The 18,779-nt window shown below is 40.1% G+C and overlaps 1 protein-coding gene and 1 long non-coding RNA gene across 4 annotated transcripts in view; one reads left to right on the forward strand and one right to left on the reverse strand.

Moving 5' to 3' along the window:
- LOC107316760 (uncharacterized) overlaps window positions 1-13,339 on the forward strand; it is a 270,762-nt gene extending 257,423 nt beyond the window's left edge. The window contains exons 9-10 of one of the 3 annotated variants that reach the window (XR_014947893.1): window positions 2,742-2,984; window positions 9,657-13,339. This is a non-coding gene — a long non-coding RNA (uncharacterized LOC107316760). Of the gene's footprint in view, window positions 1-2,741; window positions 2,985-9,656 lie in introns of those variants that run through there. The other 2 variants (XR_014947891.1, XR_014947892.1) reach the window with 2 other exon arrangements.
- A 2,628-nt stretch (window positions 13,340-15,967) lies between these two features.
- Window positions 15,968-18,779, reverse strand: part of CNTNAP5 (contactin associated protein family member 5) — a 253,693-nt gene continuing 250,881 nt past the window's right edge. The window contains exon 25 of the mRNA XM_085552291.1: window positions 15,968-16,133. Within this exon, the coding sequence (XP_085408417.1) occupies window positions 16,113-16,133 (21 nt within the window). The 3' untranslated portion in view covers window positions 15,968-16,112. The remainder of the gene's footprint in view (window positions 16,134-18,779) is intronic.

An 18,779-nucleotide genomic window follows, 5' to 3' on the forward strand; every position in this document is an offset into this window, starting at 1 on the left:
AAGCAGTGATTTATTATTATTATTATTTTAATGTTCCCTATCATAGTCAGCAAAGGTCAGAAACTATAACAAGGCCTGGATGTTGAGATGCCTGAACGTCTATTAATGTTTCCTAACAATCATCGTTGTTGAGTCTCTTCTACTCCCTGAGACTTCTGGGCTTCAGATCCACTGGAGGAACAATCATTAGTAAACCTGCTAATCTGACCACAGAATGAAATAACTCAATATCTTAAATTATTCTAAGTGCTTCACTTTTAAATTCCAGCAACAAGGGTCTGTGATCCCCCACTAGGAAGTCTGTTCCCTTTGCTTGAATTAATGCACTACAGGCAATTTTTCCCACTTGCATTTCACACAGGTTTATTTTCCAGCAGCTCAGAAGTGGATACTTAGCTGCTTTTAAAACTTGAAGAGCTTTGTAATAGGAACGCTAAGTTATTATGCACACACAAAAAATACACCCAGTCTGACTGCTGCTCGCCCCCAGTATCTGTCAGATTTTAGGGTTTCCGCTAATCTTTTTCTTTCTTTTTCTATTGGAAACAGTTGTAGAAAGCTGAAAATTTCTGGACAAAAATAGACAGGGAAAAAAACACTTAAGTTTTATATCTTAGCCAAACTTGGTGCATCTGGGGAATATATTTTTTCTGTAGTCACATTGAATTGAGATGTTTTGGTCTCCTGCATCAAATCAATTAGTTTTAGATATATTCAATCTGAGTTACTCTGCCCTGCAATGGCTTTGTATAGGATCTGGACTTAATGTTAAACATAATGTTTTTCTGGAGTTAAACAGAACATTCCATCTGGAGAAGCATTAAGCAAAACAAGAGTTGGAGACATGATCTATTGAGTTGGACACATTCCTGTTTCAAATTCTCTTAAAGTACAAAGTGGTGTTAGTAGCCTGTTTCTACATCTATATGTGTATGTAGATAAATAGATAAAGCAGCTGCAACTGTGTGTATGTATATAACGTTCTCTGAAGCTGGCTAAGGAATACTGAGATCATGTCTTCATGACTGTATCTTGCTTTAAAAGGTTTCAAGCTATTGAAATAAATCTTCCATTTATAAAACATAAAGCCATTGACTTTGGCATATCTTATATCAAATAATTTATAATCTTTCTTGAGGGCATGTGTTAATTTTCTGACAGGGATGAGAGGCTGACTTCTTAAAGGTATTTTACTATCTAATTCCCAGTGAAACCAGTGAGGATTAAGGAACTAAATTGGCATTAGACTTTTAAATAATTTTGAGAGTCTGAATGTTATCTATTAAATGCAGTGGCATTTATAGCAATTAAGAAAAATAACATTCAGATTATAAAGTAATTTTTGTCATCAACAAGAATCTTACCTCTGGCAGCACAGCTAAGGAAGTACCCTAATTCTGAGAGCATTCAGCTGAGGTTTGAGATCGCTGTGTGCAAGAGGCAATTGAGCTGAGCTCTATAGTCAACATCACAAAAAAGGTCTCTCATTGTAGCAATCGGACAGATCAGTATAATGGGAAAAGATGTTTTACCAGAAGTGCAATGATAGAAGGATCAGCACAATAAAAGGTGCCATAAAGGAAGGGAAGAAGTTTGCTTACTAGTATCAGCCTTCCAGGTTTGCAGTGGAAAGCTCCACCAAGGAGAGAGCTCTAGAAAAAGATCCTTCCCCAATGGCAGTCAGCTCTTAAATGGGGTCTAAGAGAGGTGCAGCCAGGTTCCACCACTTCCAGTCACACAGCTGAATTGCCTTCACCTGTGCCCCCAGGGCTGATGGGGTCTTTTCCCCGGCTGCTCAATCAGTGGTTCAGGCCATAACTCAGCAGTTCCCATATGCTTGTTAAAAAACGCACAAGTATTTCTATAGCTGTGTACTGGCTCCTGTGGGATCCAGTGAATGTTCTTAATGCTGCCTGGTCACGGATCTTACCACACATCAGTGTGGATGTAGATGGTGAAATGAGGCTGCTAGTCCTGGTCCCATTATAAGGCACCTACTGGTCCTGTCCTCCTATACATAGATGCTGTTCTCTGTTTTACTTTTGTTATTGTTTGTGTTCCCCTACAAATATTTACTACATGCTATTGGGTGATTCTTTTCCTACTGCTGCAAAGGTGGCTGCATTCATCTCAGCAGTGGTTGAAATTACTCATGCACAACATTTGTGTTCATAGAATTCTCGTGGGCACCTGGGATGAAGGTGATGAATGTGCTGTACAGGGATGATAGCATTCTTCCCCTGCCCAGTTGACAAAAGTGGATGAATTATGTTCTCTGGTGTAAGGATATGTATACACATGCACGTATATTTATACAGCTTTTCAAAGTGCTGCTTTTTAAAAGGACGTTGTAAAAGTTTTATCCATTTCTAGTAAGTTGATACGCTACAGCAGTTCCGTGCATTTACTTTCTGTTTTTTTTTCTGTTTTTGTTTTTTTAAACCAGCATTTATTCTTTAATTAGCTGCTGCTAATTAAAAATATAAAGTAAAATCCAGGCTGTTGTAAAAACTAGTGATAGTCTATGGATTAACTGAGTGAGGACAAATAGAAGTTAAGCTCATTAAGGCTTATGGGGGTTAATGGGCAGGAACATTAGTCAAGCATTGTTGGGAATTGTAAGAAGGGACTTCATAGCCATAGACCTGGCACAGAGGCAGGATCTGACAAAGTGTGTGAACAAAGCATCACGGGTGAGGGCAAGAATTTACAGACTTCACCTGCTCCATTATTGCTTTTAGGGAATAGCCAGCATGGCGCATAAAACTGTGGTATGTATTCCTGTGCTAATCACAGAATCACTGGGGCCTCGTCCATCCTGACTCAGATAAGACGTAAATGAATGATGTTCTGAGTGGTGCAGTGATGAGAGCCGTGAAACTTGGAGAGAGGGCACAGAGGCCAAGCACACTCCACCAGCACTGCAGCAAACCGCAACCATTTTAACTGATGGAAAAGTCATGGGACTGATGCCAAGCAGCCTGGTAAGTCATGGCTTCTGGGAGAACTCTTTGTTGTATGGCAGTAGGAACTTCTGAAATACACTGAACTGTTGCTGCTTTACAATCGTTACAGGTACACTGTACAAGTGACATGGCCACTCCTAGGCTTGCAGCTTGTGTAGAGGCCAGAAAGTTTGCAGTGCAGTTGAGCCTGTGCTCCTTATGCACGGTGATATGGTGTGCCCAAACAGCTCTTTGAATGTCCCAAATGTCAACTGTAGTATTCCCTGTTATTAGAAACTGTTAGATGGTTTGGGTACAGCTGTACAGATACTTGCCCTGAGGTGCCTAAGAGTGTTTGCGTTCTGCAGAATTCTTATAAGGCAGCAAAAGATGCTAGTATGGACAGGAGATAGGTAATGAATGCTGGAACAATTCTCCCAAATTCACATGATAAATTTTATTATGTTCTCACTGTTACGTTTGGCCTCTGCTGAAGTCTTTTGAGAGTGGCATCCTCTGTGAGGGGAATTTGGTGGTTTTAAGAGCATGAGAAGGAGTATAGCTGTAGGTACAGAGGCCAGGCTTGCTTTGTATACAACTGCTGCATCATTGGTATTGAAGGCAGACTATCAGATCTCAGAGGAACCCAGAGACACTAACATGCTGACCATTGTTTAAGCATATTTGACCACTTCCTGGTACAGTTTCTGCTGGGAATATAATGTATTGATTACTCCAGGTGAAGCGTGCCCTGGTCATCAGCTGAGAAAGAACACTCATCCCTGATGACTTAAAAAGGTCCCTGCTTATCTCTTGTATCTTCGGGTGAGATTAAAATGAAGTCTGTAAGGCTCAACAGTTTCATTCTGGCTTCCTTCAGACCCTTAAAAATCACTTGCTTTTAAAATCTTATCTGCCCTTTGGTGCGCAAATGTGTTGTTGTCTATCTATGTTGGCCATAACCATTTCTGTGCTCTACATATCCATAGGGGGGAAAGCTTTAACACTTGCAATAATAATAATAATAATAATGAAGTATTCCTGGAGTTCTCAGCAAAATGACTTGCGTTTGAAATTGCTCTTCCTCTAATGTCCTGGATTTTAGGATTAGCCAGTAAACAGGAGAAGAAAATTAACTTTCACTCAACTCTTTTATGACCATCTCACTAACCTCTGGCATGAAGGAAAATGCAGTTGAACAAAGAGGTAGATTTTTAATACTAAAAGTTCATTTTTATTGTAACTATTATATAAGGAGGGAACCAGGATATGAGGATTGCTGTGACAATTAGTTTTATTTGGGGCTTAGATCGGAGAACAGGCAATTTGAGTAGTACAACCATATTGTGAAAGCATCCTTTGAAATAGGAATTTATTGTATTGTACTGCAATATAAGATTAGGGTCTCTGTAATCATCATTGACTCTTACAATGTAAAACCAATCTGCTGCCCTGAAAGGCTATATCAAGTCTGCACAGTCACTGAATGCTTTACAAAGACCAAACCAAAGGCCATAGAGTCTGCAGAAAGATGCATTCCCTCTGATAAGCCTGGGCAAAAGTGCAACCTGTCCTAAAGTAGAAAGTTTGTTAGCCATAGGCCAACATTGTTCTCTTTGCAAAGCCTTTGATAAAAGGAAGCAGTTTCATTAATTTCAAGAAGCAAGAGATGAAGTGCCACATCTTATCAAGAGCTGTAATTTCTCACAAGTGACAAATCATGTAGGACCATGGTAGAGTTCTATAGCTAAAACTTCAGCAGTTCTGGAGTCTTTCCCCTCACTGGGAAGGTGGGTTCCTGAATCTATTATTTAGGACACTTCCCTTTGTGATTTATTCTTTCCATTCAATGGGAAATGACATCAATTTGTTGTTGAGGACTGTTAGTGATACCAGGTCATCTTTTGAGACTGTTGTACAGTTATTTGACTTCTTGGGGAGAGGAAGATTTCTATACCAAAATCTCACCGGAGTTTGGACATTTATACCAAATAATTTAGTGGCAGTCACTACTGAATGGTTTGAAAACCACTCTGTTCTTTAATAAGGATTTAACTTGCAATTTAGGAACATACAAAGGTACACTTCAATCCATATTGCACAGACAGTGCTTGCAGAGATTTTGACTGTTGAGCAGAGGTTTATGGCTTTCTATATTAACCTATATTCCAAATCTGTTATGACTGAGGAGAGATGAAAGTCAGTGGTCCTCTGAGGTAATCTTATCATTACGGGAAATGTAGGTGTATGAAACATATTGAATGTTGCTCACCTACTAAGGGCTATTAACAATTTGTAATGGCAGTCAACGCTACTTACATGTTCTGCACACTTCATAAAATGATTTCTGCCAGGAAGCAGTCTCTCAGTTTCAGGAATGTGTTATCATAATGATTTCTGAGAGAATGAGGCTCTGGATGTTTTAGTGTTTCAGCCACTTCAGGGTAGGGATGTCCCTTGGTGAGAGAACTGGGACTGTAACTTAAAGGATATTTTCAGAATAGAGAATATTCAAAGTTGCCTTGAATATGTCTTTTACATTATGCATTTCCTAATAAGGATTTATCCTTATCTTAGCAAAATAAAATTTGGCAAATGTACCTGAAATTCAATGTAGTTTTGACAGAAATGAAACAAAAAGTGCTTTTATAAAACTTTTTAAAAAGGATGGGAGGGAAGATAATCGGGAAAGAAAATACAAAGGAAATGGTTTTTAGGAATTAGTTTTGCTGATGGGAGCGGTAGACAGCACCAGTCAGCCAGCAAAGATATTTTGCTTCACTGGGATCAGAGAAATTCAGTATTTAGGGAGGTTTTGTAGAAAAACAGTCTTTGCAGGCTCTGGGGCTTTAGTTATGTGATTGAGGAGGTCTTGATTTACTGACTACGCAGGTTGCATTTCACTTTTCCTTCCATGGGCAAAGAAATTGAAACAAACTGTTCCAGGAGCGGAAGAAAAGAATAAAGTCTGGTTTGACACAGATTTGGATGTTCATATTGAATTGTCCTGCGCTCATCTGATGATAACCTGATGGAAGCTTTTCCCGGAGACTGTTCTATCAGCAGCCTTGAATCAGTGGAAGAGAGGGGAAGGATCCCTCTTACTTTTTTGTACATGGCTATGTAGTTGAAACTCACAGGAACAACAACAACACAACAAAACAACCAACAAACAAAAACCCAATGAGTAAAAACTCACCCTAATTGGCAAATGCCGTAGGTGTTATCCAGTGACCGCAGAAGCATCAGAGGTGAGAATGACATTGACGGACCCACGGACTAAAACTTTGCATATGTCAGATGTGTTTAGGTGACTAGGTGCAGGTTGAATGCTTTTTCCTACATGCAGTGCTGAAGTAATGCATCTCTTCCTTCCCACATCATGTTTGGCATTTCACTCACACCCTTGTCTTTTCCTTATTTAGGGCTTAATTCAAAGTAAGGGGTGATTGTATGCATACAAGCAGTTCTCAAGTAAAATACCGGTAGATGGCGCTTGAGAATATGCAGTGCTATTCCTGGATTTTGTAGTGTAATAAATCCTGCTCTTGTGTGTTGCAATGGTATCATGTGGGTAGAACTTTTTCTATCACCCCCACCAGGGGCCCCTTCTCAGAAGTCTCCTACCTGCTGCACTGAGCTGTGCTAAGCTTGGAGTTGCTTGCAGCAGGCGCAGGTAAAACCATGGTGGTCCTATTAGGGGACATTGGCTTTGCATGTAGATACTCTGTTTTCTTCTGAATGCAAAAGGCCAGTTGCTCAGAATGAAGGTGCAGGATCCTATACCCTAAAAAAAATTTGACTTTTTATTGTACCCTTCCAATATGTAGATGCTCTTATATCTCTTGAATGACAGGCTCTGCGGATCTGAAAGCATAGGGGAAGGTTCACCTGGAAAATAAGACCTCACCTGAACCTCCCCTTCCTCATAGTTCTGCTTCTACCTCTCCTGCTCCACTCGTTCCTATTTGCCTCCACAGCAAAACACTGCACACACAGTGCAACACAAGCAGAAGAAGGTCTTGAGACAGTGGTGACAGCAAAAGGGCATTAAATTAAGACTATTGATGCTGGTGGAAATCAATGCTGAAGGAGGGGCACCTCCCCTGCGTGCATCATGCAGCAATTTGAAGAGATCAAAGCCATCCCACAGTGAATATGTCGGGGAATGATGGTGGCTGCCGGGAGAGCCCACTGCAGGAAAAGGCAGCGCTCCACTTTGCCTCTCCAGATCCCTTGTATTAAGGGCAAGGCAGAAAAACACTGCTGCTCCCATTGACCCAGTCTCCAGGCTTTCTTCAAAGCTCTGTACAGCAATGCTGAAAGCCTTTTAAGGTACCTTACAAAGACTTTTTTTCATGCTGCTTCTGCGCTACAGAAGTCTTGTAAGTTATGTGTTCCACAGCCTGTTAGTCCTTTCTACAACAAAGGCTGGGCTGGAGAGATTCATTGTGGCTGAAAAACAACAAAAAAAGGAGAGAGAAATATCAGGTGCGCCTGTTTATGAATATGGAATTTATGCGCTTTTTCATAGATAAGACTTACTGTTTCCCTAGCAGCTCCACCACAAGGGACCTCGGGGCTGTAGATGGAGGCAAACAGCATGCCTTAATGTGTGAGAGAAATCCTGCTAGCACCATGCCAGAGTAATTGGCAAAATTATGCATTTGTGCCCCTCGGAAAGCCTAGCATTGCAAAGCACCTTTTCATCCCAAATGAACACCTGAATAACATTTTTGATAATTTATCCTGAAGCAAACGCTCAGTGTTTTTGAGAAGGTCAAACCCTTTTTGTTTACTTTCACACAGTTGTAAACAATTTCACCTTTACTTTATTTTTTTGCCACATAATACAATACATTTGAGTGCCCTTTTCTGGCTTTATAAATACAACATACTTCATACCGTGTCGAAGATTTTGAATAATTTACTCATGAAAGTGTTTACAAAATCTTCACATTGCTACACATTCCCACAAATGGTTTATATGCAAATAAATCAACATTTTTGTTCCATTAGGAAGTCTCTCCAGAATTCTCATTATTGCCTAAATTTGCATTTGTTTTCTACAAACCTTTTCCTGGAAGGCCGTTTGGGTAATTCATGAAACCTTGCAGCCAGACTTGGTGACCCAAATCTATATTCCCATTTTGTTATTGTAGAATCGTAGAGTCTTTTGAATTGGAAGGGACCCTTTAAGGTCTTCTGGTCCAACTCCTCTGCAATGAATAGAGACAGCACTGCCTTATTGTTTCAAGCACTGTTAACCCAGTGAGAATCTATCTGTGAATAAAGCTCTCACTCAGACCCTTAATCATAAATCCATTCCTTGATACTGGGACAATATTCCTACCTACTCCAGCCTGTGTTGGAGCAAGGACCTATTTTGCCCAACTCTCCCAGTGAGTCAGCTTGGAATGGATTGCAGGACTTATGCTACACACTCATTTCTTCCTTAATTCATATGATTTATATCCTGAAGACAGATTAAGTCATCTAATGTAACCTCATTGTCAGCAGTTCATGGGCTAAATACAATAAGCCCTAAAATGCCTTGTGAGATTTAAAGCCGCCTTCTTGCAGAGAGGTGAATAGGTAGATGGAGAGATGGGGCTGGAGAGAGGCAAAGAGTGAAACCTTATTTAGGTCTAGTTGAGCCTTGAGCACAGATTGAATAGAGGAAGAAAAAGTGAACTAAAAAATTAATTGCAGAATCCAGCAAACAGTGAGAATCGAATGTGTCTCTGGAGGATGACGGTATGAATACTCAGGTGTTAACGATGCAAGGAAGCTCTCAGCCTTCAAAGGACACCTGGCCACCATTCAGCAAAGACTGAAATGACATCAAAGCTGAAAAAGTGACAATTTTCCAAAAAGAAAAAAAAAAAAAAAGAAAACAATTCTAAATCTATGGATGAACTAAGAAATTGTCTGGGGGAAATTCCTGCTGAGACACGGGTAATGGTTTGGGAGGTAACAGAGTAACTGTAATCCCAAGGAAGCTGTGTATTAATAACAAGGGATGCTGGTTCTAGGATAAATGCCCTAGCTGGGTTACCAAAGTGTGTCACTATCTATTATTTGGTGGAGAAAAATATAAGCAGTTAATTAATGCTTTAGGGACTTAGGGGAAAGAGAAAAGCAAAACAAAACAAGAAAAAAAACAACCCAATGAACTGGGTTTCTCCCAGGTCCCCAGGGAAGCATAAATGCGGTAGGTGGAAAATCATTTATTATTTTATGTTGTTCTGTTTCAGTTGGAACTTTGACAGAAGTCTGCAAAGCACAGCTCAGCTTTAATCAGGAGAAATGTTGGGCCTGATTTGTTTCTGAGTTGCATTAAATTTCATCGGGATTTTAATGAAGTAAATGCAGAGCTCTCAAGGTGATCTAGTCCTTAATAGTTACTGTCGAATTTGGCCCACACCTTGCATTAGTTAACTGTCCCATAAAGATGCTAATGAGGTGAAAGGTAAGTAGGTAATTCTTTGCTATCATAATTCCGTTGAACTGTAAAGGAATTTATTATGGTGCAATTTGTTTTTTTCCTGAGTAGTTTGGTCTGTAGTGCAAACAGGAGAAAAGACCTTTTCACTGGGTGCAGAAAGGGGAGGCATCTATTTAGTGAGAGAGGTTATTTATGCATAAACATAAGTTTAAATATAAATAATGCAAAAATAAATATGTAAAACTCAAACACACTGTTTCCAGAAAAGTAATTTTCAAGTACTTTGAATGGGAGGAAGCTGTGAAAACATGAAGATACTGGAAGAGCTGAGCTGGACTTTTTGATGGTTCTGCCTAATAATAGGAAAACCACAGGAGCAATACAGCTGCCTCGGACTGAGAAGAGACCTGTGACCTGTTGAAGCCATTGGAAAAATTCCTGCTGATTTCTGAGGGACTTTGACTCAGGTACTGATGAACTGCCTGAAGGCTCCTGAAGCAATGGGGTGCAGTGGGGAGGAAGGCAGGGGACAGCTTAGAGCTGAAATGTCAGCCAGTCCTGAAAGCCCAGGTGTGTCTTTTGAAGAGCAGCCAGCTTCACTGTATCACCTGAATGTCAATAGCTGCAGCCCATATATGGTGAACGTTAGCTGTAAAGTCCAACTGTTCAATATTTTTTAACTATGTTGATTATTTTTCCTTCAGTGTTTCTTTAAGCCTCAACATGATGCCTCTGAGAAAGCTGCCTTCTGGCAATTCCCCCTTGAAATGTGTTTCTTTGCCCGCAGGGTGCAGATGCTTAGCAGCACCTGGTTTTTCTTTCCTCTTGGCTTTTTCCACAGAAGAGTGTACAGCATTTGCAAGGTTCTAATAAGCTTCATCCAGCCTTCATGCTTCAGACTTCTGTGTTTCAGAAAATCTTTTTTTCTTCTCATTATTTTGCTTTTGTTCCTTGCCCTTTCTGTGAAGCTTTAAATTGTGTTGGAATTCACCTTGTGAATTGTGACACATATATGTGAAGACAATTGAGCTAAGGGTGAAATCTGGCTTCTTAAATATTGGCATGTGGAGCCATTGTAGATGGTTTGGGACACACTGCTTCAACTCAGGCTACAATTTCAGAAGGATACCGATCTCTCTAAAGTTCTCTATCATATTTGACAACTCTGTGTTTGTGTCAAGTATTGGAAAGGCTGGGAACTGAACCTCTAGATTATGTGTCTGTCTGAAGCTGAGTCCCATCCTGGTCGAATGGTCAGAATAGATTTTTCATGTTCATGTCTTAAACTTGCCAAGTAGAGAAGGTCAGTGTCTTACCTTAGCAAGATGTTGAATTCTATTTAACAGTTACATGGGCTCTGTGCTGGCTCTTCTACCCATGTTTGACAAGCATAGGTACCCCATCAACTTTTCAGCAGACATAAGACCTTTCTAGTCCTGTCCCAGTTGCTATAATTATTAGATTACATATGGCGTAAGTTTGTGTTTGGTCTCCTAGTCAGGTATACTGACCAAATAGACACTGAGCAACAGAAGTTCTATTAGGATACAAGCAAACATTGACAGGTTTTTTGGCACAAGGTTGTCAGTGTTGGTAGGTGAGATGACATAACGGAGCTTTGGGTCTCATATGCATAAAATATCAGAAATATTCAGTCAATCACCAGTCTTTTGAATAGATTTTGGTGTTTTATGAGATCTGTAGCAAGTGCAATGAACATTTAAATCTAATTAATTCCCTACCAGGGAACAGAGCCCTTTGCTGATTAGTTTACATTAATGCACTGATAAGCTGGGCCTCAAACATAATCCCTACTCAGAGAATCCACTTTGAATATGGCTCCAGGTATAGAAACCATTTTCTTAGTACATACACACAGTGCCTCTGTGAATATTTCCCATGCAGGGAAGTGCATGGCAACGTAAAGTTTCCGCAGGTGCTCCCCCTGACTGATCGTTACTGGGCAGACCTGGGTGGATCTGGGAAAACCAACTGAAGCAAAATGAGTTATTTATATGTTTATTTATGTATTTAAGTATATATTTACTTTTCATTTTGAACATAATACTTATCTATTTCCCAATTTATGGCCTTTTGTCACCTGCTCATTTTGGTGGTTCATATACCATCACTAGTTAGCCTTGTTATTGCCATCACAAGAATGGTTCTCAATATCTTTAGGCACTTACGAGCCCAGGTTTCACCAAAACAGCTCAACAGCATCAGACTTTTCTTTTACATCCTTGTACCTGGAATCAGCAGCTCAGCACATGGGTCTCAGTCTTAAATGCACTGGATTTATGGGTATTTTAGTGCCAGTCAGCAAGCTGGGTTTGGGATTTAAAATTGGCTGAATAAAAGAAACATGGAGAAAGAAAAGTAATTCTAGAGATTAACACTGCAGAAGGCAAAATTCTAATAAAAAGTTCTTAGCTGACCACATCCTATGATTGTATACGGTTGAAAACATGGTGTGCAAGAAAAGCTGTAAGGGAGATGGGATTGGAGTGTGTGAAAAAGATGAGATCTGAAGAGCATAGTGAAGCTGGAGGAGTACGATAGCTGTTAGAGAAGAAAGGCTGCTGCACGACAGCAAAGGTGCATGATGTTCTTTCTGTTCCCTTGGGAACTGGACAAGATGTGATTGGCTCAAATTGAGGCAAAGGCTGTTTAGCTTAGGTTTTGAGAAAGAGAAGGCAGTAGACTTAAGATAAGAAGGGTTAAATACAGACATCATCAGCATGGAAGAGCTGCAGGAACAGCATGACCTTGTGCAGCTGCTTTTTATGACTTCTTGCTAGGCTAACAGGTGTAGAAAAATAAGTTTTGACTGCAGCTGCCCAGTACTCACACTAGGAGAAAAAGCAAGCAAATACCAGAGCTAACTACAGCAAGGCTCGCCTGCATTTCTTTCTCAGCAGTTTTTATTTCATGATATTTGCCTACGTACGTTGTGCAGTGGGGCTTTGGATGAAACAACAAAACTTTAATGTAAAACTTTAACATAAAAGCGGAATAATGTTGTAAATGGGAACCATTAAGTGATGGCCTGAAGCAGGCCATTGAGCACCTGGTGAAGGGGTGTAGCCAGCATTGGGAGCACAGGTGTGAGCAATTCACTGGTGTGACCCGGGGTCCACCCCTCCCTAACATCATTTAAAGGCTGGCATTTGCAATGGAAGTATCACTGCTTGGAGATCTTCTTTGGAGTGTTTAGCAAGCACTGATCCTCAGAAAGAGATAAGTTGTTTCTTCTTTATTACTTGGTTGAGTTTATTGCCTTTCTTGGATAATCTGAAACTGGTTTTAAGTAACTATGCGTGCTTCCTCTTTTTGCTTACAACTTGCTATTTGTGTGGCTGTTGTTAGGGAGGTGTTTGGTTTTTAATTCTGCCTGGAAGAAAGTTAGCAGATGTTGAGGGAGGTTGATGAAAATGGTATTGTGTCTTGTGCTCTCTTAGAGGTGGCTAACAGTTCATAAATTGCAAGTAACAATGTTTTACTGGACCATTATCAGGCGTATGCCTAGATGTCAGTGCATTTGTTTACACAGTTTCCTAAATGAAGCCTTCAACATGAGAGTTTAGGGAGTTTGCCTGGTGGGAAGGCAGAGCTAACCCAGGGGAGCTCTGGTGCATGCAATGCATTGAGTGTCTGGAAGGGGTGGGTTCTGGCTCTAGCCCTTATGTACTTGAGGCCTTTCAAGGATAAGCAGCTTCCTTCTTTTTTTTCTGTGTCTGCAGCTGTTACATTTGATATATTCTCACTTGCCTAGTGCTTTGCTACTCTGCTCTCCTTGCAGTTTTTTTTTTTTCCGTATTTTTTTTTTTTTTTTGTAAATAATAGTGTTCTTAAAGTATTTCTTAAAACAATGAATTCATCCACTAATACAGAAATCTGACTGACTGATACATAGAATGCATAAGTATTAAAAGTTTAGAATGGAGTCTGTGTCAAACTGAAATCTGTAAAGCTCTTGAGGGGGAAAAAAAACCACAAAACTTGTATTTAATTATGATTTGCTGTTTTTCTAACCCTAAACTGGTGTGTCTTGGTTCACTGTGATAGTATCAAAGGCTGTGATATTCAAGGGTGTGTGCTCAGTGAAGATGAGCTAAGTAGTGAGACTGAAAGCCTGACATCAAGGCAGAACCCTGTGAGCCAGTTCTTGTTCATTGCCCTGGAGATGGGTGTAATGGTGGCAATGTGTGTGAATTGCTGAAGTGTGGTTTTTGAATGCAAGTGCAGCAGGGCACACATGGCAGGCTGGGGAGAGTGTATGTGCATGAGTACCTGGAAGGCTATGGAGCTATGCCCAAACATGTTTCCTAACCAGAACTAAACCATGTCTCCAGATGCGACTTTTAACTTCTTGGACAGCTGTGTTGGTTTTTATGTTCTGGGGGGTTTCACAAACCTGCATTAATGACTTATGTCAGGGATGCAGGTGATGATCAAATGTCCTATGGCAGTAACTTTTAGTAGTAGCTGAAATCAATAAATCTTAAGTTATGGACACTTCAGCTTTTATTAACGTCCAGTGAGATCTGTTAGCTTAGAGTTAATGTGTAAATCCTGAGATTTAATATTCCCATAATCACCATTTTCTTCAATGTCCACTCAAGCTATAAGATGAAATAAAAACACAGCAGGAGGCATTTGTCTTCCACACAAAATCATACAAAAAGTCTCTTTTTATTAAATATACATTATTTACAGTTTAAGTCTTTCTTCTGTACAACAGTAACCATAGAAAACAAAAGAAGCTAAGGCTAAATTTTCTCAATCCCCGAACAGTGTATTAAGACATATTACATTGTCTACAAAACTGACTTGGACTGAGGCAACGTCTTGTGGAATTCTCTTTAGAAAACCAGATAGAGAAAGGGGAATATCCGAAATCTCCATTTTGCTTTTTACTGTAACTGAGAGACTCTTGCATTACTCTTTGACAGACCATTAAAAGAAGAGTCCTTTTTTAATTGTTATTATTTGCTCTGCTACGGAAATGAGTAGCGTTCTGAGAGATTTACTGAACATAATTTAAGTAGAACAAAGTAAAATGAATGATGAAGGGTTCCCTCTCCAGAAGGGCCAGTTTTTTATTCTTATAAGTACTTAATTGCAGCCAGCTTTCAGCCTGAGATTCTTGTTATTTTCCACTTTTTTCCCCCCCACCTTTTTTTAGGTTGCCTTCATTTTTCAAGTAGGTTACAGTTCATCACAGCGTACCCAGATGTGGATTCCATTAAGCTCATAAAATCCTCTTTAAATCAGTGTGGGCTCCCAGGCTGGCTGACAGCAGACCACCCTTCCCCCACACACATTTCTGGAAACTCCTGAAGGTGACTTAAGCCATGTCATGGGCTTAAGTGGAGCTGAAGCTCATTGCCTTATCCTGAGTTTTAGCCACAGTTCTGCTAGAAGACACACATAATTGCAGTGAATGCAACTCTTGTTGACAGCAGTAGGGGATGATGAATATAAGGTCCTGACTTGAATTCATACATGTCAGGCTCAGTTTGCAGGAGATCATCACTGCCCTTGCCTAGGGCAACCTAGGGCTAAATTCATCTGTGATGTGTCTATGTTGACCTCCACAGGATTACAACCAGGTCTGAGGCTGGCTGTTTCTTTCACAAAGTGGGTTTCAAAGCAGTATTCTAGCATGCGTTATGACGTTTAGCTTCTTGCCCTCATTTAGGTATAGTGGTCTATGTCAAATATTTATTTTGCAAAACTCACAGATTCTTATGTCTAGATGCCTAAAAAAAGAAAAGAAAACAAACAACAAAACAAAACCCCTGCTTGCTCTCTTAACCTCTATCTGAAAGTTCACAATGTGGGCTCAGGTGTAAGAGCTGTGTTGTGAGTGACATCCAAGGCTGCAGCTTGTTGTATCTAAGCTTTACCTCAGTTTTCTTTCTTAATGATAGGTGTGCTCAGTATTGGAAACGATGACAAAACATGGCAGAGGATAGCGTGCCTAAATGATACGAGATGAAATTGTAACAGGCTGTGGCATGCAAAAGCCAGTAAATAATTTCACACGAAGAAACTGTATCAGATGGACTTTCATTAGGGTTGTGGGGTGAAATCCAGAAAAAGAAAAAATGACTGGCATATTGAAAAGCAAAGGATGTTGAGATGCAAACAGTGATCAGGAATCTTAGGAAAAAAAAAAGCTGTCAAAGGCATCTGAGGTGAGAAAGGGGTTGGGGAAGAGTCTCTAAGCAAACACTACTCTTGTACCCAATGTTTTATTAAATATTAGGATTCTGTGGGGGATGGCATCGTCTTCCTTCACTGATGTATCTGTGAGAACTCTGGTGATTTTTTACTAGGGACCTTCAAATAATTACTGGTTAAAGGTTTGATATCCTCTCTGATAACTGAAGCACATATCCAGTATTTGGCAGAGCATCAGGAAAATGAGGGCTATGCTTTGGGCAGCTAATTATTAATCCATTCCACAGAAAAACAAATTGTGGAAAAAGTTTGAAACCACCCACTTCCACTTGAGGATTACCATGTGTGAGTTCCAACAGCTTTACCTTTCTGTGAGCATTTTCCTCATGCACTGCCTCATTGCAACTGTAATTTGGTGAGGTCATGTACCCATTTGCTCTTACAGGTCACCATCCCTAGGTGACTACAGCTTGTGGTGGAGTACAGTCTGTCGATTATCTGGCTGACATTTTGAGAATCATGTTGTTTCTTCAAATTCCTGGTTTCTGTGACTGCCAGGAGAAAAATAATATCCTTAAGTTAGCACAACAACAAGAGTTCTTCTGTCTCCTACCACCAATTCAATAGCCCCCCAGTTTAATGAAAGAGAGAGAGAGGAAAAAATCAGAGGTGAACCATATATGGAGCAACTGTCAGCAGAAATTGTTGCCTTAATCCTTCCTTAGCTTGGCTTGTAGACTCACTCAGAACATTACAAACAACAAATAACGAGCTTACAAATTACGATAGTTCACCAGTGCTTTTTTTCCCCCCCCAGTTTTTTGTCAGAAAAACTTAGTGCAAAAGATCACTAAAATAAGTACCGATATGTAGAGATATCCAGCCTCCCATAGGCATGGTTCAAAATAAACAACCAAGGGGAGAAAAGACTTTTTTCAGACCCCAAAGAAGTGTGTGTTTAGAAGATTCATGTACAAAAGGAGCACAGAGAAGGGGACTCGTGTTGAAAAGGGACACAGAAACTTTTCATTGGAAAAGGAAGCACAGCAAAGTTCAGATCCAAAGGAAACAAATTATGCTTTGAAACTGCATGGCTGAGAGAGTAACTTGTCAAGAAAACCCCAAGGGGCATGATGTAACTCTAACTGTAGTCGACCGAGAGGCCTCCCACCAACCTCAAAGAGTTCTGGATAGCACCTTTGTTTTGGCAGGAATGTAGCTGTACTACTTGGCTTGTTTGATAAGTAAGCATTGCAAAACTGCATGAAAGCTTTGAAAAAGCACTTGTCTTAGAGAGCCTCACAAGCTCTCAGCTTCTGCTCAACTCTTTTACGCAGCGTTGCTTTCTGCAAAATCATAATAAAAGACACTTTATGTCTGTGAAAAGCTAGCAGTGCAAAACAATACTTGAAATTCATCTTCAGTGTGAGCTTAGTGTAGGTGAAGATAAAAAACAACAATGGCAGGAGATGGCAGAGTCCGAAGGAGTCAAATCCTGCTTCCTCTTAAGACTCAGCTATCCAGGGGTGAAGGATGTACTTCAACCAGTTGGCTTACAGTGATAGAAAGGAAGGCTGATACTGTTCTGAAGATGGGTTTTTTCAAGGATTCATCTCATTTAGAAGTTGTGGATTCTGGATGGGTGCTTACTGTAACGTGAAAATCCAACAGATATCAGTAATATATCTACTTGGGGCTAGCAGATAACAGATGCGACAGGCAGGAGATTCTCATCCATGCTGCAGCTGTACAGAAAATCTAGTTTATTTCAAATGGCACCAGACATACAGGGTAGAAATGCATCTCAGGCTTCTGATTTAGCTTTAGACTATGAAATATGAAGAACTGCTTACATGTATGCTATTTGTCAAAGGTCCCATGCTGATCAATGAATGGACTCTGGATCTTGAATACACTGGAGATGTATCTATTCTCTCTGAGCTCCAGTTTACTGACAGGATGGCCACTGACTCAAGGGTGCTTTAAGTCATCACTTTCACATATGCAGCTACAAGCAGATAGATGCATTTCCTAACCAAAGATGCCTAGGGTACTTTTAGATACTAGGAAGATCCTTCCCTAGTCCAAGCTGGCACCTCCAAGAATCTGCCTTGCGCAGATGTGTCTACTGGATCTACAAGGGTAGTTCAAGATTCCTTTATATAGGTAAATACTGGTATAAGTAGCTTTCCTATTGCTGGGATCATACTCTCTCTCTATGATCAGAGAGGAAGATGCACCTCTAGAACCTGATCTGTCATCTTTAAGCCTGAGACATTTGCTCTCCTCACCGACTTAATGACAAGTGTGAAACAAGTATGAAACAAGTGTGAAAACAAATGCCAACCAAAACAAAATGAAATGGCTCAAGGACAGTCTTTGAGTTCTTTGTGGTGCAGGACTCAATCCTGCATTAAGCAAAATCATTGGCAGACTTAATTATGAGAAGATTCATATCCCCTCCATTTAGTAAGAAACCATGTATTGACTGTTCCTCCACAAATGTGTGATCAGCTAAATGCTAATATAGGCAAACATCTCATGAAAACAATGTTTTTCTATGCTGTGAAAACCTAGGGACTGATAAATGGGATGGATTTAGTCTGGCTAGATCAAGTTAAAACACAGTGAAGAGATGCATCTCATCTTTGATTTTTGGCCATCTATTTTAATGTAAGTGTTAGGGGACTCTCATGATTGATGTTAATCTTAGTGCAGCTCCACACTCTAAATGGCTTTTTTGAAAAGCCTTTTTTTGCTTTCACCCAAATGAGTTTAGTTAGTCTGAGTTAAAAGCCTATCTCGTGTTTGGCTTTGTCTTCATTGTAGTGCCATGCCAAGAAAAGGTGAGTGAGGAGGGTGAAAGGTGTACACATCAAAAATGCACTCCAGACACTTGTAGACTTTTCTCCAGTAAGCAAGTAGGGACTATGGAAAAACTTACTGCAAATTACACTGCTGGTTATTTGGGCTAATGCTTTATTTCTAGAAGATAAACAGGAATTTGCAGTGCCTAAATTCATATCTCAGTATTTGGTAGCCTAAAAACCTCTAGAAGAAATAATTTTCAAGGGATATGTAACTGTAGGGAAAAAACCAGCTCTTGGGATCCTCCTGATTGCCCCTTACGTTCTTTGAGGCTTTTCTTAGGGATAAGAACAAAAAATGTTCCACAACAAAACCCTCCGAAAACTGGC

This window comes from Coturnix japonica, chromosome 7 (genome assembly GCF_054131305.1).
Source record: "Coturnix japonica strain WE chromosome 7, WE-NBRP24, whole genome shotgun sequence".
NCBI classification, from domain to species: domain Eukaryota; kingdom Metazoa; phylum Chordata; class Aves; order Galliformes; family Phasianidae; genus Coturnix; species Coturnix japonica.